The sequence below is a fragment of the Scaptodrosophila lebanonensis genome, unplaced genomic scaffold (assembly GCF_003285725.1).
Source record: "Scaptodrosophila lebanonensis strain 11010-0011.00,11010-0021.00 unplaced genomic scaffold, SlebRS2 tig00000123-arrow-arrow-pilon, whole genome shotgun sequence".
Lineage (NCBI taxonomy): Eukaryota > Metazoa > Arthropoda > Insecta > Diptera > Drosophilidae > Scaptodrosophila > Scaptodrosophila lebanonensis.
Window position 1 is genome coordinate 696,326 of NW_022060581.1, and position 25,886 is coordinate 722,211.

Genomic DNA, 25,886 nt, shown 5'->3' on the forward strand with positions numbered 1-25,886 from the left:
CGAAGCTCTTTTATTGGAGATAATGTAGAAACAAACCCCTTCCATATATCTACTACATGTTTAGTAATGTTTTGACGAGTCTTACGGTTATTTGAATGAATAATTGAAAAAACATAAAGCTCCCACTCTTACGATTTCAAATCATGATTGTTCACTTCGTTTACTAACTCGACTATTTAAGATTTCCAGACCCCACAAATGAGCGTAATGTTAATGCGAATAATTCAGTTAGGGGAACTCATATTTCAGTTCAATGTAATTATCAATTTAGTGATAGCTTTTGTAAGAGCAGCCTATCTTGAACTTGACAGAACCAACTCTAGGCTCCATTACCAAATTATTAGAGCTAATTAATCGGACCCATGTAGATGTTAGAAAAGAAGAAGAAGGAGTTCGTATAGGCTAGCAAACATACTACATTGTCTACCAGTCCAAAAGTTGTGGAAAGTTTTGGTTCTTACTCTTTGAGTATGGGAGGAATAGGAATATCTATAAATATAACTGTACATGATTTTTTTTACATACATCCAATAATAAAATCTAAAACAATCCATACAGCTATTTGGAAATTTACAATTCATACCAAGGGGACTCGAACTAGTATTATTTGGAGAGTAGTTCCATAAACTTTTACTACATTTACGCCGTTGAATAATTTAGATTAGTTTTCTTTTCTATTGATTTTTTGTTTTTTTTTTCGGCAATAGATTTTCTTTTTTGGAACGATAGTTTACTCACTCTGTACCAACTTTTCATGGTTTATCATTTGCGTTCAAGGTTAAGACATAACTTAGTTGTTGGGGCGGGCAATTATCAAAGAAACAATTTAAATAATAGTATGGTTTTCATGAACAGAGAGATAGAAGAGAATATGTAATGCTCGGCATGATAGGAAAAAAAAAAAATCTCAACAACCTAGAAACGTTTCCCCAAAATTTGATCGGAAGTACTTAGTCCTGTAAACGTTTCAAGCTAAGTGCTCTTTAAAAATAAGTACATATACATATGTATGTATATACGATGCACCTACTATAAATGGGAGGTGCTACGCAACCAAAAGTGATATGTTTCGGTTTCGAATCGTGTGGTGTGGTGTTCGTGATGATGAGATTTTGAGAAAATTAAATAACGATACGCGGTGATTCGGTGAAATCAAACCAGTGTTTCCATTTATTCGACACTTATTCCAGTAAATCAATACATTGTTATCGATACCATCTTTCAATACTCTTCCGATCGTTGCAGTGATTTACACATTATTTATATATATGTATATATAAGTAGTATTATTATATAATAGTACCTAGTATTTTTACAATAACTAAAAACAATTATGATACAATTATTGCAGTTTTGCGTGGTTAGTTTCTTAGATTGTTATTTTGTTGTTTGGAAAACGATAAAAACACGTTTGTGAAGAATATGCAGCGATACAAATACGTACTTTTTTGTATGTATTGGGTTTTTAATGATTGGGTGCATCAGCTGAGCGGAGAGTTGGAAATGAGCGCATGGGTTTAGAAAAGAGAGTGCGAATGAGAGTGTGAGTCATGTAAGCGGAAGAGAAAGATACGAGTATGTACTGTATGAGTGATGCGCAGCTAGCTTAAAATTCAAAATGCCGCAACTCAAGAGAGACGTACAGAAGACAGGAAGTGTGAGTGTGTGTGTGTGAGAGACAGAGAGAGAGGCGGAGACAGACAGAGAAAGTAATGATGACATGTTGAACTACCGTACAAAGTACCGCAACTGAATTCCAGAGAAGAGAGAGACAACGCCGCTAAGCGCCCTCAGTTTGTACGAGGAGTACAAGGAATCGTAGTCCCGACGATTATAATCGATCAATAGATAGTCGATTGTGTGAGTATTTTTCTGTTGCTTGTAGGTATCGATGTTTGTGTGTGGTGGTTGTGGTGGTTGTGGTGGTGGTGTATAAAAATCAAACAATACTCTATTACTAAAGCAGCTCTAGCTACTTGAACACAACTCTCGAGAACTCATGTTGTATTTAAGCCTAGGTGGTGTCAATCAACAAAAATATTCTAGGCATACAGACCTAGAGCTACGTGAGCAAAGTAAGAATGTAAGAGTAAAAGTAAGAGATAAAATGGGGGGAAATTAAGGAGAAAAATAATATACGAGTATATATATTCGAACTACGTAAGTATATCGAATAATTCGATAGCGACGTAACTGTGTAATATTGAGCGAGAAATTGAGACAGAGAGAGAGATAGAGAAAGATAGGAGAGAGATAGAGAGCGGGCGAAGGAACAAGCAATTAACAAGAACGCACAAACAAGAACAAACCAGAGAACTGTCGATCAACTAAGCTGTTAAGTCAATAAATATCGTATTTTGAACGTCTAATCTACGGAATATGATTATCAACACAAACAAAAATTTTCAAAGAAAAATATACAATACGAAAATTCTTCATTAATGTGGGGGAGAAAGAGTGTGATAAGTTGCCGGAGACTAAACGAATAATATGCTTTCTATCTAAAAAAGAAAAGAAAATTTGTAAGCTAAATGAGCACTAATTTAGTTCAATTCTTCTTTTTTCTTCCGAACTATAAATGAAATGAAATTATCAATATCATTAGATTTACTTTAAAGCGTATGGGGATTTTTTAATTCTCCTTCAAAATATCAGATAGTTATTATTTTCAAAATTGAACTAAATTTGTAAATTTTGGGAGCATTTAAGAAATGTTCGAATACGGAAGGACAAGCATTTAAATGAGGAAGAGACGAGTTTCACTTCCGCACAATGATTGAGTGAGTGAGACAGAGAGAAGGCAACAGAGAAATAGAGAGAGCGGCACTGCTCCTGGTGGGACACGATGCAACTTGTCAGCACTTTTTGCGTTCAACTTTGCAGACGAAACGCAAAATGCAAAATGAATAATTTAGCTATAGCTACAAACGAAGAGTGAAAATGATAGAGAGAGAGAGAGAAAACCATATTAAGAAAATAAACGAAAAATAAACGGAATACAGTAAATGGTGCCCTGCTTACAAAAAATGAAGATAATAATTCTCGTAATTTTAACAATTTGTTTCTATTCCCTTTTTGCTTATTTATAGGAGAATATCGAATAAGGAAGTTTAAATTTATTGCTCATTCACATATTGCATTGATTTAAGACAGACCGAGCGAGCGAGCGCGAGAGAGAGAGAGAGATTAAGAGAGATGAACAGAGAGAGAGAGAGAGATAAATAAAATTATAAATATTTAATTCAATCTATTTTGAAATAAATGGGCGACTTGGCTTCCTGTTATTTGAGAATCCTTTTAACCAAAAGTTTGCTGTCTTTTTGTTTTAACTTAAACTGTTTTTTTTTTTTTTTTTTTTTTTAATTTTGCTTGCTGTTGCTTTTTTATTTTGAGTTTTGTTTTGGTTTTTGGTTTTTACTAAAAATTTGTTTAGCCGCTCGACTTACGATAGTCAGCATCGTTATTCTCCAAGTAGATTAAAGTTATCTGCTCCATATCGGGTAATTCCACTCTGTAGATAATCTCGCCTGCGCGTTTTGCGGTTTCGGTATTAAAGATATCAAAGATAGATAGTTGTTGTTGTTGATTGGTTGATTGGTTGATTGATTGGTAGATTGATGTACGAGGTTGAAGGAATAGTAGTTATAGTAGTAGTAGTTGTGGTAGAAGAATTAAGTAGTAATAGTTGTTGTTGTTGTAGTACGTGAGCGAGGAGCGCATGGTTGCAACAAATACATATATATATATATATATATATATACATATAAATGATATATATAGGTATTTATTATATATATATATATATATATTGATTTCATCAATCAGTTCGAGAATGTGTTTATTGATTTGTAGATCGAACAAAAGTATATAATATATAAAAGTTGTCGAACAAAACAAGAGTAGAATTAACGTTAGGTTAGGTTTACACATTTGACGATGATATATAAATATATATTATTTTTGTTTGTTTGTGGTTGATTGTTTTTTTTTCGTATATTATAAATATATTTAAGATATATAGATATTATATAGATAGAGTAGATAGTTCAAAAATATAAATATAACAATTGTCAAACGCAACGAAATCATAACGAAGTTGTTCCGTTAACAATTAGTAGTAGTAGTTGAAGAAAAAAATAAAGAAGAGTATAACAGCAGTAGAGTAGAGTAGTAGAGATAGTATTAGGCGGTAGAGAGTAGTAGATGATGGTTTTTGTATTCATTATTATTATTTTTATTATTATTATTATTGTTGTTGTTGTTGTAGTAGTAGTAGTAGTTGTTGTTGTTGTTGAACGAAAGAGTCAAAGTGGTTGGACACACACACACAAAAAGTTAAGTTCAATGGTTAAGAAGTTAAAAGGAAAAAAGAAAGAAAAAGAAGAACAAAATTAATCATATTTTGTATATATGTAGAGGTATATATAGTATATAGTTTTTGTTTTGCTTGTAAGTATATTTATCAAAACTGTTTTTGTTGCTTATTGTTCGTTTCTCAACACGTTTTCTTCTACCGAGTACAAATGACATGAACTACTCTTTTTTTTTATATATTTATTTTACTAGAATTGTGGATATCATATCGTATCGATATTTAAGCAAAGAGGCAATCGAAATAATGAACTTGAGGTTAAATAAATGCTAGGCTTGTTCCGCAAAAAACATCTCATTGCTTAAGTCAAAGGCTACGTAAAACGCACCAGAGATGTAAGATATGCATAGTATTTATAGGTATACGAGTACATCAATAATCTAGAAGGTATCGATCATTTCGCAAGTATCAACAATTCTACTTATTTCTTCATTGCTGTCCTCAGTGTTGGCTGAGTGTGTGTCTATGTGGGTGTGGGTGTGGCTGTGTCTGTGCTGGGTGTTCGGGTGTTCTGTGTGGGTGCAGTTAGGCCTAGAACTTTGGAAAGGCACAGTTCTGCTCCACAGTTCTCAAACGTTTTGTGGGAGCTAAGCAAAATGTCAAAGATTATGGTCAATGAAAGAATAATAATCAAGATGTGGCCAGCGTGTATAACTCAAGCTGAAGAACAAGAAGAGAGGAGCAGAAGGAGGACAGTAAGAAGATGCGCAGCAATAGATAAATATATTCAAGCTAGGATTGACTGACTGGCTGGCTGACTGCATGTTGACTGACTGACTGACTGACTGACTGAGCGAAGGAGGCACGATACCAGAGATTGTGTTCAGGGATCTGAGATAAAGCTACATGCATGTGCATGTGAGTATCCTAAATTATAGGCGATTCCTACAGATAGAGAAGCGAGAACCAAAAAAACGAAATGAACGCCAATTCACACTTCATTATTGTGATCCGTGATTTATAAATGAAATACTGACTTCGATTCTGTTCTTCAAATGAGTTTTATGTTGGTGATCGTACAAATATATATATACTATATATGTATATTGATATATGGTTTAATACGAGCATAGAAAAACATGTATTTAAATACGCATAAACAACGTCCATTTAAGCAAATCAAAGACTTCCATTTCTATACATAATATGTATACTTATACAGAGAGAGAGACAGAGAGCAAGAGAGAGAGAGAGAGGAAAGAAAGTAAATGTACGATCAGACAGGCAAATAATTTGCACGCGAATCTGTGGAATGTTACAAGAAGATTCCAAGATTTACTTTTTCCAGCCCACTTGTAATAAACGAGAAATGTGTATGCAAATTATTTGCATGTGTGACCGCAGCTTGAGCGTAGAAGCGTTTCATATTGTTCTCATTTTGTAAATCATATCAATCACACAAATTTAAATGCACATTTTTTAAAGTATTGGATGTTTAAAGCAATTCACACTTTCTGAAACGATTACGACATTACGAGTGTGTGTTGGTATTTTCGTAGAAATTTCTGTTTACTATTTACATACGATTTAAATACATGTTATGTGGACGAGCGATGATGTTCGGGTATTGAGTGTACGAAAGATAGATAGTATAGAGGAACTTAGGGCTATTTTTGATGAGAAATAAATATTCAGTATGTAGGTATGTAGTTTAGATCACTTTTTGAGCCTGCCTTTATCATATCATAGGTACAGCAGTACGTGCGATCTATGTCTGTGTTCGGTATACGAGTATAATGCTTATATAGCGGATGTTCAGATTCGCGCTGCATGAGCACATGAGTGAGTAAAATGAGTTCCGCATTGTTGTTGCTGAGCATATATAAGTATATATATATATATATATATATGTATATGTACATACATACTATATATGTCGGTTATATTAATGTACCAATGTATTTATATGTAGTATATGTGCCAATGTTATGTAGAATATATAAGTTTATGTGTTGCTAGGTATTATTTTTAGGTATATAGTATAGAGATATTAGATAGTATTGTTTAATGGGGTGGGTGGGTGTTTGTTCGAAACGTAGGAAGAAGTATAAGTAGTACTTTGAAATCAACGTTTAAAACGCAAAGAACATATGTATGAAGTACACATCATAAGTACATAATAGTAGTTGTAGTAGTAAGAATAGAGCAAAAAGTTAAAGGGGATATAGTTGTAAAGAGGTTGAAAAAAAGTCGTAGATCTTGTTTGATTCAATTTTTTTTTATACATATATATAGATATGTATTTATAGTAGAAATCCGAAGAGATAGTACTTGTTTATATATATATAGATTGAGAGATACAGAAAGAAAGGGAGAGTGTGTGTGTGTGTGTGTGAAAGGGGTTCGATAGTAGAGTTTGAAAGAAACGTAACTATACAAAAATAAGTTGAACATAAATCAAAGTAATACACACAACATAAAGTACGATGTATTTGTTTTTGTTTTTTTAATATATTTTCTTTAAAAGTTAGTATCTATGTTGTTTAATTATGTTTGTGTGTATGTTTGTTTTAGCATAAGTAGTAGTGTGTCTGGGAGGGGGAAAATATACAAATGGCTTGTATGTAAGTATTGGCTGTATGGAACCATAGCTTGATTTCCTTTACTAGCTGTCTTGTAATAATGAGTATGTGTGTGTGATCTATGTGTTTGTGTGTGTAGGTCTATTTTATAATATGTATATATGTATGCTTTAAAAAATTAGTTTGTATTGAACAAATTTGATTATTAATTAATTTTCGTTTTTGTTTTGTTTGTTTGTTTTTGTGTGTTCTAGTTTAGTTTAGTTTTAAAGTTATATAGGTTTTATAGTCAAGTACATACCTCCTTCAGCATTGGCATCGTCTTGTGTGTAGCAAAGCATAAAAGCTAGAAAAATTAAGAGAAAACAAAAAGAATCGGAAAAGATATACGATTTGGTCAGTTAAAAACAGAATAGTAGGTAAATAGTAGTAGTAAGTTTGTTATGCAAAACAGTTCCATTTTAAACGCACATCTTTCAATTTCGCAATGGAAACACAGAGTTGTCTTCTTAATTTTTTTTTTTTTTTTGAGAACATTAGTTTGTTACTGTGTCAATATCAGCATGAAAGCACATGAATGGATAGATAGAGTGAGCGAGCGAGCGAGCAAAAGAAAGACTGAGATTGAAGTGTGAAGAAATGGTAGCAGCAACGTATTGTCCTTTCAATAGCTTTTGGAGCACTAATGTTGTCGAAGAGCCCTCGATTGTCTTTGATTCCTGATTCTTGTTTTATTTTCAAAAAAAAAAAAAAAAAAAAATTGTCCTACCCCACATAGTTGTTCAACACTCTTTAGTGGCATATTTATTTGTTTTTCTTTAACTATATCAATGCGCTATTCAAAAGTTGTTAAAAAGCAAAAGTCTCAAACTTACTAACATAACTGCCCAACGTTCCTCAATTGTCTCTCCTTTAAGTATATCTAAGCACTCTTCTGCGACTAGCTTCTGAGTGTGTCTTCCTTTAAAGGGTTTCTTCATTTGTGGCCATTTAAGCATTTTCCAGCACTATTCTTTACCCGTTTCTGAACACTTTTCTATGATTAATCTTACTTTCTTACTGAGTTTTCAATTTTTCTTCTTTTTTTAGCATTATACAATACTTCTAACGATCGATTCTCATTAATTCTTCTTCTGCATAGATTTTCTTTAGCATTATACAATACTTTTAACGATCGGTTCTCATTAATTCTTCTTCTGCATAGACAAGTTGTGCAGAGTTTAGTCTTTTATTGTGTTCTTTAACTTCCAGATCTATTTCAGTTTCCTAATTGCGATTCAATTGAAAAATAATTGTTTAACAATTTTGATACTCCTACAGTGTAACTGCTCCACAGAAATATTTCCGAACAGCTCTATAGCATAGATATAGACATACAATAGTATTCATGTATGAAAGAAATGAAGGCATAAGTAGCAGATAGTAGTCATAGCGCAGATTAATTAGACAGACAGTGAAGAAAGCGGGAGAGAGCGAGCGAAGAGGGCAGAGGTGTTCCAACAATTTGTTGCTGAAAATTGTCATCATCTGCTAGCGGTATTCGTTTAACACACACTTGTTGGCATTAAAGTTGAAGTTGTTGCTCTTGTTGTTACACAAATAATTGGATGAATGAATGAATGATTGAATGAATATATGTATATGTGGAATATTAACAGATATATAACAGAGATAAAAATACATGAAGTTTTACATAATGTCGTCAACCACTAAACCGCTTCCACAGGTACGTACATTTTTATAAATAGATTTTACACTCTTCTAGACTAGATTAGTTAGTGTGTTGCTTGGTGCTTGATATGTGTGTGTGTCTGTGCTAAAATAAGCCCAAAATAAATCCAAAGTGAACCCACAAGTTACGTAACACCATATACTTAATATGTTATTTGTATTAGATACCAAAATACACATGAATTGGTCGTAAATTGTAAATTGTAAACTGACCACCCCAGACTTTCCATTTATGTTCTATTTTGTTGTCAGGGGGTGGCAGGTGGGAGGAGGAGGGGGGCTTGGGCAACACTAACACTGTCATAAAGCAAATGAAAAGAAAAGAAAAAAAACTTACGCTGCGGTTCATTTGTCTGATTGTTGTTAACATTGTTAACATCGATTTCGCTGTTGCTGTTTACAATTCCATTTGCTTCTTTTTTTTTTTTTTTTGAATGCAGTCGTCATTCAAACACACACACACACAGCGAACAATCAAAACACACACACATTTATATATATATAGTATATAGTAGATACACGAACGTAACAATGTCAAACGCATAGAAAAAGTATGTCCCAGTAGGTTGGTTATACAAAAATAGATATTTGCGTGTGTGTGTGTGTGTGGGATGATTTTTCCATGGCGGGCAGACAGGATAACAGGATGAAGTCGATATGTGGTTGAAGTTCGTTGATGATTGGACGTCACATTCAAATCACATTAAATAATGAATATACATTTTGTTTCGTTTATATATATATATATATGAGTGTGTGTATATAAATATTCCGTTCGATCGTTTTGACAGTTTTGTTTACAGGAAGGACATCACATGAGACAGTAGAGTGGTTGGTTGGTTGGTAATTCAATAAATGGTGGCAACAAAATATGAAAGTAGAACAATAATTTCAAATAAATTCAATTAAATATCGTTAAGTGTATATGCTGGATGGTAAAAAAAAAATAAAATCAACAATAACAACGCAAACAATTTTCCACATTGTGGAATCTCCTGAAGAGACAACTTATAGTATACTCTTAAATTATATATAAACAAGAGAGCGTATGCAGAACAACAAACAAACAAACAATAAAAGAAAAAACGCAACAATTAAATCAGAAAAGTTTAAACTGGGAAATGTGCGTGGGAGGGGAAACTGCAAATCAAATTGCAGCCGAAGACGTGTTGTTTATGTGTGTGTGTGTGTGTGTGTGTGTGTGTAGATCCTCACTGAGAAGAATTGATTTATAAATAAATTTGCTTTCAACCATTTATATTTCATTTAGCTTAAGACAACATAAAAGAAAAAGAGACAACAATAGTACTTTAACGAGTTTTTAAAAACAAACAGCCGCAGAGAAATTTAAATATAAAATGTACACATAAATTTATGCAAATTAGAGTTAAAGAGAGAGCGAGAGAGAAGACGCCTCTTGTTGCAAATGCGAAGCAAACACAACAAACTTTTGCCGGCACACACACACTTATACTATATACATATATATATATATATATAGATTTGTTTATATATATACGAGTATATTTTTTAGATTCTGAAGGAGCAGCTTGTGGGCCGAACGAGAGACAAACAGACAGAAAGAGAGAGAGAGCAAGATAGAGAACAGAGAGCGAAGACAGCGAGAGAGTGACGCGCACACAGAGCAATCGAGCAAACATTGAGCAATCATCAATCATCATCAATCAAAAAACAATAATATAATTCAATACATAATTAAATCAAATGTATGCATTGCTCTGTTGATGTTGATGTTCGATTTGCTGCTTTTTGCTTATGTTGTTGTTCTTGTTGTTGCTGTTGTTGTTGTTCTTGTTGTTGCAGACGCGCTTTGTTGCTGCTGCTGCTACTGCAGTTGTTGTTGTTCTTGTTGTTGTTGTTGTTGTTGTTGTTGTAGTAGTAGTAGTAATCATGACTGTTGCAGTTGAAGTTGCAGCGCCAACTGTTGCTACTTACGCTCTTGATCGCTGCCATCTTCATTCTTCTCATCGCGACTCTTCATGAACGGAAACTTGCGTGAGAATGTGAAATTCTTCTTCTTCCGATCCAATGTCGATTGCTATAATCGGTGCAAGAAAATGTCATAGAATTAATAGCATTATTGCATGTTAAACATTAAATACAATTTCATTAGTCACGGCTGTCATTTAATCGATTGTTTATAGAGAGGCTTCGATCCTACAGAAGAGAAAGGTTTTTCGAAGTTGACATTTCTTCCAGATTAAAATATCAAAGTACGAAATATCATAATAAAGTGCATATCTACTTATCAAATTATGTTTTCCATCCTAATTTTTTTTTGCAATGATAACGAAAGAAAAACCCAATCGGAATTAGGTACCTTTAATCAATTTGATCGATGATGATTAGAACAAGTAAGGATATTTTATCGGATATGTTTTGTTACTTTCTCTAATAGGCATTTATTCTATTTGCTTGTCAGTTTCCTCTTCTTCTTCTAATCAATATATACCTGCAGCACTTTTTAAAATGTTCAAGTCTATTCTCATTCTTTTCTTCAATAACATTCTAAAACTAACTAAAATATTTCAGACAGTTATTCCATTTTTTGAATCTATTAGTGTGCTAAAAAATTGTTATCCAAATAACATATAACTGCTAACTTTAAAATCTTAATAATCTGAAATGGGTTCGATGTTCTATTCAGTTGAACTATGAGGGAACCGGACAGTAGTTTATTGGGCATAAAATTATTAGTAAATTACAATTTTTTTATTCTTGATCAGCTCGTCGAGTCAATAATATGCAAGCAGCTATATGGATGCAAATATATGGAATTATACAAGCATTTAATGAAAGCTTATACAAATTCAATAATTACTTTTACAAACACACTTGTAAAATAATACAAATTTGCATGCAAACTATTTACATGTCTGATCGTAACTTAAACATGCTCATCCGTCTGTCTGTATGAACGTCTAGATTGAGGAAACAGCTAAACACAGAGTGTCCAGACTTGTTATTTAGACTCTTCTAGTCACTTAGCAATGCGAGATTACTTTGTTTCTACGTTAAGAAAACTTTGAAATCTTCAAGAACGGTTTAAACAAATATTGACAAGAAATTTACAATTTTCGCTCGGAAGATGAGAGGGTTTTCTAACGGAATGATGACAGCCGCGACTATTCGTTTGGATTTAATCTTACCTTATCCATATTATTATTCGCCGCCGCATGCCCCTGGAACTTCACACTTCGGTCGCGCGCCCGCATCTTGCGCTCCCAGCGTCGCTTTGATGGCACAATACCGATCTGTTCGTCCTCATTATCGCCCAGAACCCGTCGGGCCTGCCACCACTCATCATCCGATGCATTGGTCACATGCAAGATATCGCCGTGCTTGAAGGGAAGACCGCGCGAGGGCAGCCCGTCGTCACGGTTAGGATCGTAGTCGAAGAGGGCGCGAACGTACAGCGAACGCTTCTGTGTGGTCCGCAAAAGCGTGCCAGAGCCACCGGCGCTTAGCGCTGCCTGCTGCTTCAGCTCCTGGATGCGTGCCTCAAAGCGATTATATTCCTCGGGCCGATATTGTGCAACCAAAGTGACAACGCCACCAGATGTCTGTGCAAGGTTGAGAAAACAAAACAACACTTATTATAAGTATACTTTTTTTGGACTAAAGATTAAAGGTTTCTGTTTCAACCATAAACATTCTTGATCCATGGATATCTTCATAAAGAGGATCTAAGGATCGCTTACCTTGAGCGCCTGTGCAGCTTCCTCGTGTGTGGCATGCGTCAAATTAACATTATTTACGCTCAGTAGCTGATCGCCGCGTTTCAGTTCGGATCCCAAATCAGCTGGACCGCCAGCCAATATGAATGACACATAAATGCCTTGGCCGTCCTCGCCACCCACAATATTGAAGCCCAGACCTTGTGGTCCCTTTTGTATGGTAATGGTGCGTGGTTCTCTGTTTTAGATTAATAAGAAACGTTTTTTTGTGAATTATTCAATCCCACAAACTCGTCGCAGAATTAAGAGTTATTTTTCTGAATTCTTCACAATTCGTTGATAAAGTCATAGGTTTAGCTAAGGGTGTAAACGAAAAATACATATGTGTAGTGGAATATATACCTAGAGTTGACAATAAGCAGATTAAACTGGTTAACATATTTAATCTACAGGGCTAAGGTTCTGTCTTTCTTCCCCACAGGAGAACAAATAAAAGAATTGCTGTAGCTGGCAATATTAATTAACTGAATACGCACGTTAAGAAGGAACTGGTTCGATGCAATTTGATTAAACTCGAACTTTTAATCACTTAATTCATTAACCACTGGTTATTAAAACTTTAAGTCTTGTATCGTTTAAATAAAAAACTAAAATGGAACGCTATGACGATTATTTTTCAAGTTGATTTTTTGAGTCAACCAGAATCATGAGCTGCGGCGATGAAAAATCATTAACTTTTTAAGTTTTTAATCAGTTAACCACTGCATGTGAATACCTAAAGCATCGTTTTCGTTTCAACACGTCTATTTTCCGAACAGCTTCTTTGAGCAAACCAGAATCATGATCTGAGGCGATGAAATATTTAATCACTTAATCTCTTAACCACTGGACGTAAATACTTTTACTCTAGTGTTCGTTTTCAACTCACTAAGTTGCATTCGTTTGCCTTATGGGATTCGTATTAGTCAGGGTGTGGAAATAGGAAACATGCCTGAATGACATCACATGGCGTTACATTAAAGCTTTAGACGATAATGACTGAATGTTGCAATGCACATCACACTTGAACAAATATTTTGTTAATGGACGATCTATCGTTTACACCCCTTTTGGGATTAGGGTATATAGTATGGAAGGACACGCAACGCACTTGGCACGAATTAGTTTCAACTGCTGTATGGCACCCAGGAAGGGAGACGTTGACTTTGCCTTATCCTGCGACTTATCCTTATCCCTGGCCGGAGGAGGGGCCGGCGGAGGAGGGGGAGGAGCGTGCAGTCCACGCATCTCGAGAACCGATGTGTACCGACGAAACATATCTCCTTCTCAGCGGTATCTCTGTCCTGGCCGACTCGACGCGCACAACTGAGCGATGACGAATAAGACGCCTGCAGTTGCGACTCTTGTTGATGACGTTGTTGCTGTGGCTGCTGTTGTTGTTGTTGTTGCAGGCGCGGCGGCCAACCCACAACCAACAGTTAAAAGTCGCCAAGCGACCAAGTGGCAGTTTGTTTCTATGATTAATGCCTGACGCTGGCAATTCTCATTGAAATTGCAGGCACAGTCACAAAGTCGTCTTTGATGACGACGACGTTGGCTACTGTTGTTATCTTAGTTGTTGTTTTTGTCGTTCTTGTTGTAATTGTTATTATTACACTACCCTCCATATGTGTTTTGATAAATCTAAATGGCCCCTTTGAAGGCATAATCCATATTTTTTCATAGCATTGTTTGATTTATGCAAGTGTCTGGTATCTATCTACACTAAATATTTGTATTCTCTTTGAGTTCAGAAAAAGAAAAAATAAATAAAATCTTCTTCTTTTTATTTTTGGAATATAATGCAAACAGAAAGCTAATACCAGACTAATAGTTTTAACAGAAATGATTGAAACACGCGCTTCACTTTCTATACTTTAATCAAATACGAATTTAACTTTTGTTTCCTCGCTCTTCCCACACTTGAAGAAAAGTAAAATAAATTTTCGACACTACGGCAGCTACATACGGTTATAACTACCTGTACAGACCGATCTGGTGGGATTGCTAAATTTGTATCTCATAGTTTGTTCTTATCTCAAATTAAACAGCGCTGCTTGGGCTCCCCTGTGCTCGTATTATCTGCCGGCAATGCGAAAACTAACAAGCTCAGGCCAGTAAGTAGTCTGTTAGGGAGGGGAGGGGGGATACGATTAGATATGCTCCCAGTTCAACAGCGGCTAAAGTTTATCAAATGTCGTGCAATGCGTTGCGTGTGCTTCATCTATATAGCTGGGTGGGGGTTAGTGGGGGTATGGAGGGGTCAGGGAAAACAAAAAGAGTAAGGTATGTAAAGAAATTATCTTAATGGACGGTACTCACCTGGTTATATCCTCTGTGCTGACCGCTCTTGGTGTGCCGGGCGGTACGGCGGCCAAGACATTCGTTGATGCATATCTCGAGCCGGGTTCTATAAGGCCGTTTGGTATTTATGGTATTTTTTGTTTGTTTTTGGTGTTTTTTTTTTTTTTTTTTTTTTTTTTTTTGTATAATTTTAAGTAATTTTTTGTTTGTTCATATAATATATTTATATATATATATTATTGATATAAATAACAACCACAAAGTGTAACGGTAACGGTATACACAAAGTAACGCACGATTGATCATTTTTGGACATGAAAGAGAGAGTGGGGTAAGGTAATTAGTGTAAAAAAAATGGGCGTGGGTCAAGGAGTTGTTGACATTATTTTATATATATTTATTTTTTTTTATTTTAAAATAATTTAAACGAAAATCGAAAGAGATAGACACAAAAGAGAAAGAAATAGAGAGTGAGAGAGAAAGAGAGAGAGAGAGCAAAGAAATACAAAGATAGTGTTAGAGTGAAGAAAGAGAGCGAGAGATAACAGGAACTCAAAAGACGAAACTGGTTTGAGCGTAACTTGTCTCTCAGGTTTGCTTTTTGAATGAATTTCGCTTCGTGTACTTAAGACAGAGAGAGAGAGAGAGTTGGGACAACGCAAAAGAGAATCAAAATATATATTTGTGTATAACGCTGTACGAGTATATTGTTTGTAGACAATTATGTAAAATAAACACTATGGTACGGCGCAACACATCGAAAAAAGACGACAATCATACACACACACAGATATTTTTAAAAAGTGGGGACAAATGTTACGCGGCTAGTGAAAAGAAGATTTACGGGAGTCGGGTGGGGGGTGGTCGGTAAAACCAATTCATGCAAAAGGCAGAAGAAGTAACAAACACAAAATATTGATTGTAAATATTGAGTTCATATTTTGCAGATTCTCTTTAAAAAATCGCGCTACACACAAACACACACACAGAGACATCATACATTTAAAACAAAAATATCACATATAGTGCGAAGATATTGAAATAGACAGTACTTTTTAATTTTTTATATGGTGTATGAACGAACGAACGAACAAACGAACAAGCGAGCGAGCGAGCGAGCGAACGAGAACAGCATGAAACGAGAAGCGAGCGAGCAAGCTTCTAAGCATGCACGCTTTCTGAGAGAGTTCTGTTTTTTTTTTTATTATTATTCTTGTCGGTTATCGTTGGTGGTGGTGTAACAGCAAAGAGAAAGAGAGAGAGAGAGCGCGCGTGTCTATCAAGCTGTTAGCTACTAAATCTATCAAAGAGAGCGCGCTCATAAAGGGAGAAGACAGACAGAGAGAGACAGAAGTTGAGTGTTTTGATTCGTTAGTTTAAAGGTCCGCTAACACATTTCCTCTACATATTATGTTTCATTTCCGGCTTGTCCTTAATTAGAGCAGACGGCTCCATTGGGGGTCAAATGAGTTACTGGAGTTAGTATAAGAACTGAATAGCCCATAGAGTGTACTCTGTACAGAAACAATAAGAATTGCGCAGCTGATGACTAACAAATTCTACTCAATGAATGCACCCATTTACAAAATGAATGATTGTTTGAATAGCTCTAATCGTAATTATAATGATTGTTCAATTGTTGAGCAATAAATTTAGATAATAATAATTCTACTGCTTATGCGAATGCGATGTGAATCGTAAATGATTCACAGCTTTGGATTCATTTATAAAATCATGATCATGATTCATCATTTGCTTTCTATTGCTGCTTTTAAGTACAGAGTGTGAAGAGTGTTAGGCATTTAGGGTTATACGAGTATAGTTTAGTTTGAGAGAGAGAGAGAGAGAGAGCAATAGTTCTTATTATTGTTGAAATTGTTGTTGTTGTTCGCTTACGGCGCGGCAAAGGTGATTGGGATCTGTTGGAAGAGGCAGCTGCTGCTGAACTACTAGCGGATTTAGCAGGCATAGCGGCAAAGGATGAAACGGGTGGTATTTGTGGTGGTGGTTGTGGTGATGATGATGGTGTTGGTATTGTTGGTATTGGTGGTGTTGTAGTTGTTGTTGTTGCCAGTACTGCGGCAGCTATAGAGTTATTATTGCTGTTGCTGTTACTGTTACTGTTACTATTGCTGCTGCTGCTGCTGCTGTTGTTGTAATTGCTGTTGCTGTTTGAATTGGAGATGATGTTGCTGCTGTTGTAGCTGATGCTGCTGCTGTTAGCATTGGCATTAGTGACTGTAGCAGCAATGTTGTTGTTGTTGTTCTTGGTGGTTATTGTGGTGTTGGTGGTAGTGGAGGTGGTGTTGGTGGTGTTTGCATTGGAGATGACTGAGGTGACTGAGGATGGTGAATCAACAACTGTCTGTCCTACATTGTTAAGCGCACCTGTAGACTGTGAGTTCACTTGCTGTTGTTGTTGTTGCTGCTGCTGCTGCTGACTGGCCGCCAGCTGTGACTGCGACTGCGAGTGCTGTTGCTGGCCCAACTGGCCACTGCCAGGAGTCGTGGTTGTGGGTGCCACAATGATGCCACTGCCACTGCCACCCGACTGTGATGCACTGCTGGTTAAATGCTGCGTCTTGCCCACAATCAGTGTCACCTTGTCGGTAATAGACTTGAGCGTGGCCACAGCCAGTTCGTGCGTAACATTCTCCAGATTCTTTTCGCTCTGCGAACACAAAACAACAATTGCATTAGTCATCAGACGGTGGTATGTTGATATTTCAGATATCGCTACTATAAACTACCAATTGACATCATTCCCCTACGAATTCACAAATATTAGCCAATTCATGTAAGCAGTTGTTGGCTTTGGTGTCGATATTTACTTGGGAAAGTATTAGTTATGCTTCATTTTGTTATATCTTTGCAAGAAATTGCTGCACGAAACAAAAACTATTTATTTCTGCTTTCATTTTTCTTTTAAATACCTGATCTCTTAACTCCCTAAATGGCCGTCATATGCAAATTGTCGCCACTATCATGGGTGTTTATATGAAAATATAGTATATTACGACATTGCTTTATATTACCTATTCAGTGCCCTTCCCTTCTTCCCTAAGTTCTGCTTCAATATTATTATTATTATTATTATTATTTTTTTTTTTATTTTTTTTAGTGATCGAAAATTATTATTATAGCCTAGCCTAGCCGAAAGGAAAGGGTATAAAGGAAAGGGTTTACTGGAAAGTCGGGAAGCCAAATGAATGTAGCAGGCAGAAGAAAGACCTCCAGATCCCATACATATATGAACAGCGTGACGGCTGTCCGATAACTTGAGCTATAATAGCTAGAAATACAAAACTTGGTATTTAGACAAGTCTTGCCCAAGCGCAGAGCAAGTTCATTACAAAACCGAACATAGCCTCGTTATTTTATATAGCTGCCATTGGAATGATCGGTGCAGAAATTAAATTTCAAACCAGAAACTTGTTTGTTCAAAAAGATATCTCAAATATAATCTGACTGTTGACCAAAATCGGTTGACTTCATCAAATAGTCTGTCATAGAAATGATTGGCACTACAAAGTTGACGTCGGTTTTAGATCATTTTAGCCGACTAATATGGTTACTTCTGTTGCATACAAATGGTTGCCTGAATCCTGGGATTCTTCAGTTCTTCAACTATATCTATTAAGATTCAAATACTTTATTTTTAAGGACTACATATTCTAACTATATTCGGTAAAATTGTATTGATTCGAGAGTATAGTTCTTTCCTTAATACCAACTCATATGCTTTAATGTCGGTTGACCGATTTATGTTTAGAATAACTAAGATTCCTGAGGAATTGACTCGAAACATAACTAACTATAAAGCATAACTCCTAGAGCTTCGTCACTGCCAGATGCTATCAAATATTGTTGGCCAAATGCGGTAATTGAAATATCGTATAAAGAGCAGGGAATGATAGATAGTTTCCGCACAATATCCACATCCTTCATCTGGCTAACTAGTGTTAACAATTGGATGGGTGGTGCTACTTACGCCATTCGTGCGCACTGCTATCAATTTGTCGCCAATGGAGAGGCGTCCATCCACTTGAGCTGCACCGCCATCCATCAATTTGGTCACATAGATGCCGTTGTCGCCCGGTATATGTTGATTGCCGATGCCACCGGCTATGGAGAAGCCCAGGCCCTTGCCACCCTTCACCAAATCGATTTCGATGACCTTCGGCCCCGAACTGCCGGCGGGCGTTGCATTGTCGCGTACATCGCTGGAAGCTGTGCCAGAGCCAGTGCCGGTGCCGGTGCCTCCAGTTCCACGTTTCCGCTTCACATGCAGCTTGACCACATTGCCGGCCTTCTTGAGTGCATCCACAGCGGATGCATGGGGCACATCTACCACGGACACATCGTTGACCGAGACAATGATGTCATTGACACTTAAACGACCGTCGGCCGCCGCCGCCCCACCCGGTATTAGCTTTGTAATATAGATGGATGTGTCGGTGCCGATGTGGGGATTGTCTGTGCCGCCGGCAATGGAGAAGCCCAGGCCCGAATTACCGCGCTCCAGTTGAATGTCCTCATAGTACCAGCTCTCATCGCCATTGACCTGTATGTGTGTGTGTGTGTGTGTGTGGAGGGAATAGAATAGAAATTGTTTAGATACCTTCATCAAAGTGAGAATTTAAATAACAACAGGTTTCAGTTGAGAGCTGAGAGTGCGGTGCAGAGATGAGCGACAACTGCGATTATTGAGGCGCACACAGCGGTCACCTGTGATTTAGTATTGAATACAGTCGGACCTCAAATTCAGAAGCATAGTAAACTGATATTCGAACAGACCTCAAATTCAGAAACATAGTAAACTGATATTCGAAGAGATAAATCAAATTTTCGCGCATCTGTGTGCCTTTTAAAAATAACCTTTTTTAAAACTCTTTCTTTTGTATATCAATACTACTAGCTTAAATATTTTAAATTTAATTTATTTTGCAACGCATTGAAATCTAATATTGCTGAGAATATTTGCCTAATTATTAAATTATTTAAATCAGGCTGTAGATCGGTTAGAAAAGTTATACAAAAATGAAAATAAATCTTGCTAATTATAATTATTACAACAACTTGGAAGATAATGTCCTTTAAATACAATTTTGTGCACAATTAGATAAATTAAAACATTTATTGTACGAATTATTGGCACTCTTATTATTTGAATGATTTAAGGACCATTAATATTTTCAATAATAGCTCCAGCACATATAAACAAAACTGAGTTAATGAATGAAAAAAAATCAAATTTCCAAAATCCTATTTATAAAATACTTATCAATAATCCTAACATTAAGCGCAATAATTTAGAAAATGAAATGAAATAATTGGCTCTTTAGCCTCTAGAGACAATTTTAAAGCTATCGTAGAGTTTCTTTAGGAATCTGATCAAATATGTACTAGAACTATAGTTTCCTTTACAGGTCCCCCTCTATGCAACTAAAGCAGATCCATATATCTCTATAAGTATGTCTATAAAGTGTTTCGCTAGCTTAGCTTATCCATGGTTTCAATTGCTTTTAGGTTACTTATAAATCGAGTTCTGATTGTATTCTGAATTTTTTGTGACAAAATCACAGATGCGCGAATATCGCTCATCTTGGCTCCGATGCGAAATTGTGGGTGAGTGTTGGGTGTTAGTGCGGATTGGTATTACTTGTATTATCACTATTGTTTGTTTGGCTTGGCATCGATGTATGAAATTAGACGACCAGACGATGACAAAACAAATCCAACAACAACGTCAACGACGACAACGACGAGAACACACAAAATGGACACCATACATATATACACCTATATGCATATTAGTTCATTGGTTGTTATACCTTTATGTTTGTATCATATTGCCTGATTTAGACAAAATCAAAAGCAAACACTGATATGGATTTTAGGTTCAGCTGCAGGGCTGCGGCGAATGTTTCATGTATTATTAGTTGATTGCTTGATTGCTAGATTGTTATGCAAATATGTGAGTAAGCAGCAAAGACGACAAACGACAAACATGTTACACTAAGGCAAGTCCTTATATTACAACACATACTAACGATACACATTTATGGATAGCACACAAAGACTAAGACAAATACAAACACAAACACACAGACTAGAATATGGATGATATCCTTAGCTATACTTGTAGCTTGGTTTAGATGCTTCAGTTCATTCTGCGGTTCATTCGCGCTGCTTACCTTGGTTGAGGATGCCTTATGTAGCTGAAAAGGTTGGTGGCAGAAATAAAAAAACAAAAATGTAGTGTTGATATTCCAATATTTAGAGTACATGTGTAGAGCGTAGGTGTGGGTGGTGTTTGCTTTTGGTTTAAGCAAATGAATGAGACGCCAAACCTATTTGAAATTTCTTTCTTTCTTTCTTTCTAAAGATGGTAAGCGCTATTCATTAAACAACACATATGTTTTCATTCTGAATTTATCAATTTGTTATAAATTCCAACAGTGTTAGTATTCGAATTATTAAATATGGTAGGCATTACTAAAGAAATCTTCAACCAAATATTTAGTTCAGGGCTGTAGAAGATTTATTGTAATCCATCAACAGTTTGTTTGGAAAACGCGCAACATTGGAGTTATACCTCATTGAATACAGTGAATAAAATAATATATGCACATATATATTTATATAGTAATTTAGAAAACTTATAAATTCCAAGTTAATTTTTACAACAAATCAGCTAGAAATAATTTTCGTCAATAATTCTTAAGACGTTTATAACAACATATCAGTTGTAAATGAAATCAGCTCTTAACTCTTAAATAGTTAACAAGCAAACGAATTGGGAAATTCTTGTAAACAATTAGGGTTTCTGAGAGAACGTTGCGAAAGCTATGTATTTCAAATGTTTTGCATTGACTGCTCAGCAAACTACAAATTAGCAGTCAGAAGTCAACTCGTCTCAGCGCCCAATACCACAGCAAGCCAGAACGACCGAGCAGCAGAGCGGGCCCGAGGTGTGAATGTATGTCAATGGCGTCACAATTTAGATCAAACGTCGATTGACATGGTTTCCAATTAACAAGAGCCGAAAATGAAAACAGCAAGCAAGTACAATAATTCCAAATATGAAAAGTCCAAAAATAAAAAAGAAAAAAAAACAATGTGGGGAATGCAAAAGTAGTCACACCGAAGTGAACACTCTCTCTCAGCAACGTCAATGCAAAGCAACTGTTAAGCTAAATTTAACACCAACTTTGAAGGACCTTTAAGCCTTTAAGAGTAACTAAACAAAAGGTTATGGTTTGAGGCTTTGCAAATATGTTAAAAGCTTTGTATTTAATAATTTAATTGTTTCAAAGATACTTTAAATGCTGCAATTACTGTTATTTATATAAAAGGTGCATCTATAAACATAAAGGACCTTTTCACATGTGTACATATCTCTTTCACACATTGATGGAGTCTTTTTTATCAACATTGCATTCGTATTTTATGACAATCGAATGCACAGAAATGCATATTTATTTCTGTTTTAAATTTCAAATCGTAGCAGAGTTTAGATTTTAGCCAAAAAATGGGGCTACGAAGGGTATCATCCTGCTTGATAACCAAAAATTGTTCCCATCGACTATTTTCCTCTTCGTATAATTGCACTTGTCCATGAAAGGAAAGCGCTATAGGGACATCATTCTGAAGGACATACAGATGGAACTCTCAAACCCCTAACTCGAAATGCGTCTTGATCGTGCAAAACATTGTTTGTACTGAATCGGAAGTTGATTATTTTGAAAAAAATGATCCCATTTGGCCAAAGAGTCCTGTGTAGTTTGGGATGCGGGCACACCTTGTTCTAAATTAATGAACAAGTCTTTGAAGCGACAAAGTCAGTTGGTTTATCCAATAAGCTGCTGTCTTAGAGTACCCCTCCTAGGTATAACAAGCGGCGCCAGCGTTCGAGACGAAAATGACTGGGACAACAAGTTCTCACACAGATACACACACACATACATACATTTAAGCGTATGCAGCGCCATATATGGAGTCAAGCCGCAAACGAGTTCAATTGATTAGCAGCCAAGTGTAAATGAATTCATCAAGCGGCTGCCGATGCCGATGCCGACCGAAGCCGCAGCCGCAGCCCCATTCGCAGTCGATGCCAACAAGCTAAGCGCAAATTGCAGGGCAGAGCATCCCCATTGGGCTTAAGATGCAAAGCGGAGCTCCGATGTCGGCGCACGTGCGACGACGTTCAAGTCGAGTCGTTGACGTTGACGTTGACGCCGACGCTGCCTTTGCAAAAGTTCAAATTGTCAATTAACCCTTGGCTGGTTCGGGGGCAACAACAGAAAGAGACCGAGAGAAGAGAGGATTCGGATGCAGGTCAAATACCGTACCGTTGCTGGGGCGAAGCCATCGGAGGAGAAAGAAAGGAAGAGAGTGAGCGAGAGAGTAAGACGACGCGCTAGTGATGGTCACGTGAGGTAGGATCAGGTTCACGATAATTGATTTTATATGTTTTTTTTTTCGAAAACATATATTATTTTCGTTGGAAAGCATTTGTAAGATTTCAAGCAGATTACATATAGGTATATAGGAAACCATTTAATTGAAACGACCTGCAGAATTCAGTACAAAGGTTATATGCAACTATTTATGTTAGTTATCGGGTGACATTTAAATAAATTTCCCATACTAGCATAACTAAAATACATATTAGGGGTTTTATTCCCAAAGCAGCTAATTATCTTAATTAATTAATATTATTTAATATAAATTTAAATATTATTTTAATTAAGTTTGAAGAATTGACTGAGGACTGAACATTTCGGATAATAACCAATGAGTTTAAAGAATCGTTTTAAGATAGACGGATGAAAATAGAGAGACTCTCTCGATCCAGAAATAAAGAAGAAGGCTTGCTTTTCGTTCAACTTTCCAAATAAACTGATCGCAGTCGTTAGACTGGAATGGTACATATATTGAACAAACTGGCTGTAAAATGGGAATTTAAAATCAGAAAACAATGCAGCAGCTTGGCTGATATGCTGGTTCCATTGAAAATTTATCAATTACATATGTATATCGAATATCACAAAGCTTTTGATTTAATGAATCAAAAGTTCAAGTCATGGGAAACTGATTTGCATTTGGTTCCGCTTCGCTAAACAAATTTATTCAGTTGTTTAATTTTAAGGAGTCGCCTTCCTGGCGGCAGGCTTTTAGAGAAAAACACAGATACATACATACATAAGACGTGTACATAGAGCTTTACACAAAACCCAAACACAACCCAAGCAAGTTTTAACAACAAGAACAACAACAACAACAAATGCGCAATGTGCTCGTCTTTTTAGCCATGTTTTTGTATTAAGACGAAGGCCATTAGGGCTAATGGGCTAATGGACGAGCTTCTTGTTGTTGTTTTTGTTATTAATATTATTCTTTTAGTTGTTGTTTTTGTTGTTGTTGCTGGCGTGGGCTAAGTAAAAGAGCAAAAAATAAAAACACACGCTTATTAATGCGCTTCCGGCACAACAAACAACAACAATATGCGCGTGCTGTTGCAATTACGCGACACACACACACACACACACACACGCACATACCTACAGCAAAGCAAGTAGAGCCACGCCTCAAGCCGCCTTGGAACAAAAACCATACAACATTCCTATGTAGTGCTATGTGTGTAAAAAGCAAATAAAATGGCAAAGAAAACGAAAAAAGCAAAAATGAAAAAATCAAATCGCTGCCACATCTAAGTAGCATATAATTTGGCCCAGAGTCTCGTCATCATCAGAATATATATATATATATATATATATATATGTACATATATATGTATGTATGGTCATAAGGAACACGTTAAAATAAATTAAGTATGCTCTTTCATGCTTATTGTTGTTGCCGTTCAAAGCAACTTAATTGCAAGCGACATGAACGAAACATTTGCCATAGAAAAACAAAAAACAAAAAAAAACCGAGAGAAAAGGCAGAGCGACGGATAAGAATAAGAAAAATTGGAAAATCAGTATAAAACATAGAATATATGTTCTATATACATAGGTATACCTATATACAGGTACAACAACAACAACAAAATAACATGTAAACAAAAAAACACATGTGAACAAATTATCAAGCCACGAATTTCCAACAATTATTAACAGAGCAGCAAATTGCAACAAATTTTTATAGCACTCGTAAAAGCGCTCGTAAAATCAACCGTAATCCCCCACAATTGTTGGTTAGAAGGTCCAAAAAAAATACACGTTCCGACTCGCATTAAGCTAAGCGCGCCTAATTGTGTGTAAAATTTTTAGAAAAATTACAAATAATTTTAAAGAAAACATAACACTTTTATTGGCCTGTGAAGATATTTTGTGCTTGCACAAAACCATCAAATAACAAGAAAGGACTGCTAGCTAAAGTGGAGTGGGCCCAATTCTTCAATATATATAGTATTACCAATTGTTAAATCGGAGTTACAATCTTCCAAGAATTGCGAAAGTTATGGAACATCACTAAAAACGAAAATACATTAACTGGATCTGCCAAGGGCTTAGGGTAACCAGGATACCAAGTTTAGTAATTCTAGCTTTTATACATCCTGAGATTCTTTCGTTCATACAGACGGACACGGCTGAAGGAAATTTCTGTATGGAGATGAAATTTTTTAGGCATTTATAGTTACAGATCGGTAACTTGGCGAATAGAATTTTCGATTTCAATTACTATTCTCAATTTTGGAAACATAATTGAGGTTTCGAAGAGTTTTTTTTTTTTTAATTTTATTCTTCAATAGAAGAAACAGAGTGGTGCCTATACTTTATAATTAAATTATTTGCATCACAAAAGGGTTCGGAAACTTATATATTTAGCAGCATAAATATTTAATAGTGTATTTTGTATAGTATTGTTGCTTACAAGCAAACACATATTTATTTATTTTTACAAACTAGTTATAACTGAGTTCGGATAAAAAGCAGCTTAAACTATATATGCGGGGGCATGCAAATATTTGTTGGCTTCCAACATTATGCTATCCCTTATCAAAATAAGGATTCTTATTGAGACTGTCTATATAATGCAAGATATCTACATCTTTCACATACATTCCAATCAATATAATTTCTGATATCCTTTCAGTGTTGAAAGAATTTAGTCTGTTCTGTAAGTTCTGCTACCAAGAAACCAGCAGTTAGATGACAAAACTGTAAACTTGAGAAGATATATAATATACATCCTAGTTAGTAATTTAGT

General features: G+C 35.8%; 1 protein-coding gene across 12 annotated transcripts in view; it reads right to left on the reverse strand.

Annotated features, from left to right (window-relative positions):
- Positions 1–25,886, reverse strand: part of LOC115628705 (disks large 1 tumor suppressor protein) — an 81,435-nt gene that overhangs the window by 3,944 nt on the left and 51,605 nt on the right. For 2 of the 12 annotated variants that reach the window (XM_030524890.1, XM_030524899.1), the window contains 9 exons: positions 20,864–20,887; positions 18,658–19,230; positions 17,055–17,337; positions 14,685–14,772; positions 12,348–12,561; positions 11,796–12,209; positions 10,582–10,684; positions 7,196–7,240; positions 3,447–3,527 (listed from right to left, as the gene is read on the reverse strand). In XM_030524890.1, coding sequence (XP_030380750.1) covers positions 3,447–3,527; positions 7,196–7,240; positions 10,582–10,684; positions 11,796–12,209; positions 12,348–12,561; positions 14,685–14,772; positions 17,055–17,337; positions 18,658–19,230; positions 20,864–20,887 — 1,825 coding nt within the window. Of the gene's footprint in view, positions 1–3,446; positions 3,528–7,195; positions 7,241–8,962; positions 9,041–10,581; positions 10,685–11,795; positions 12,210–12,347; positions 12,562–14,684; positions 14,773–16,562; positions 17,338–18,657; positions 19,231–20,863; positions 20,888–25,886 lie in introns of all 12 variants that reach the window. The other 10 variants (XM_030524896.1, XM_030524900.1, XM_030524888.1 and 7 more) reach the window with 9 other exon arrangements.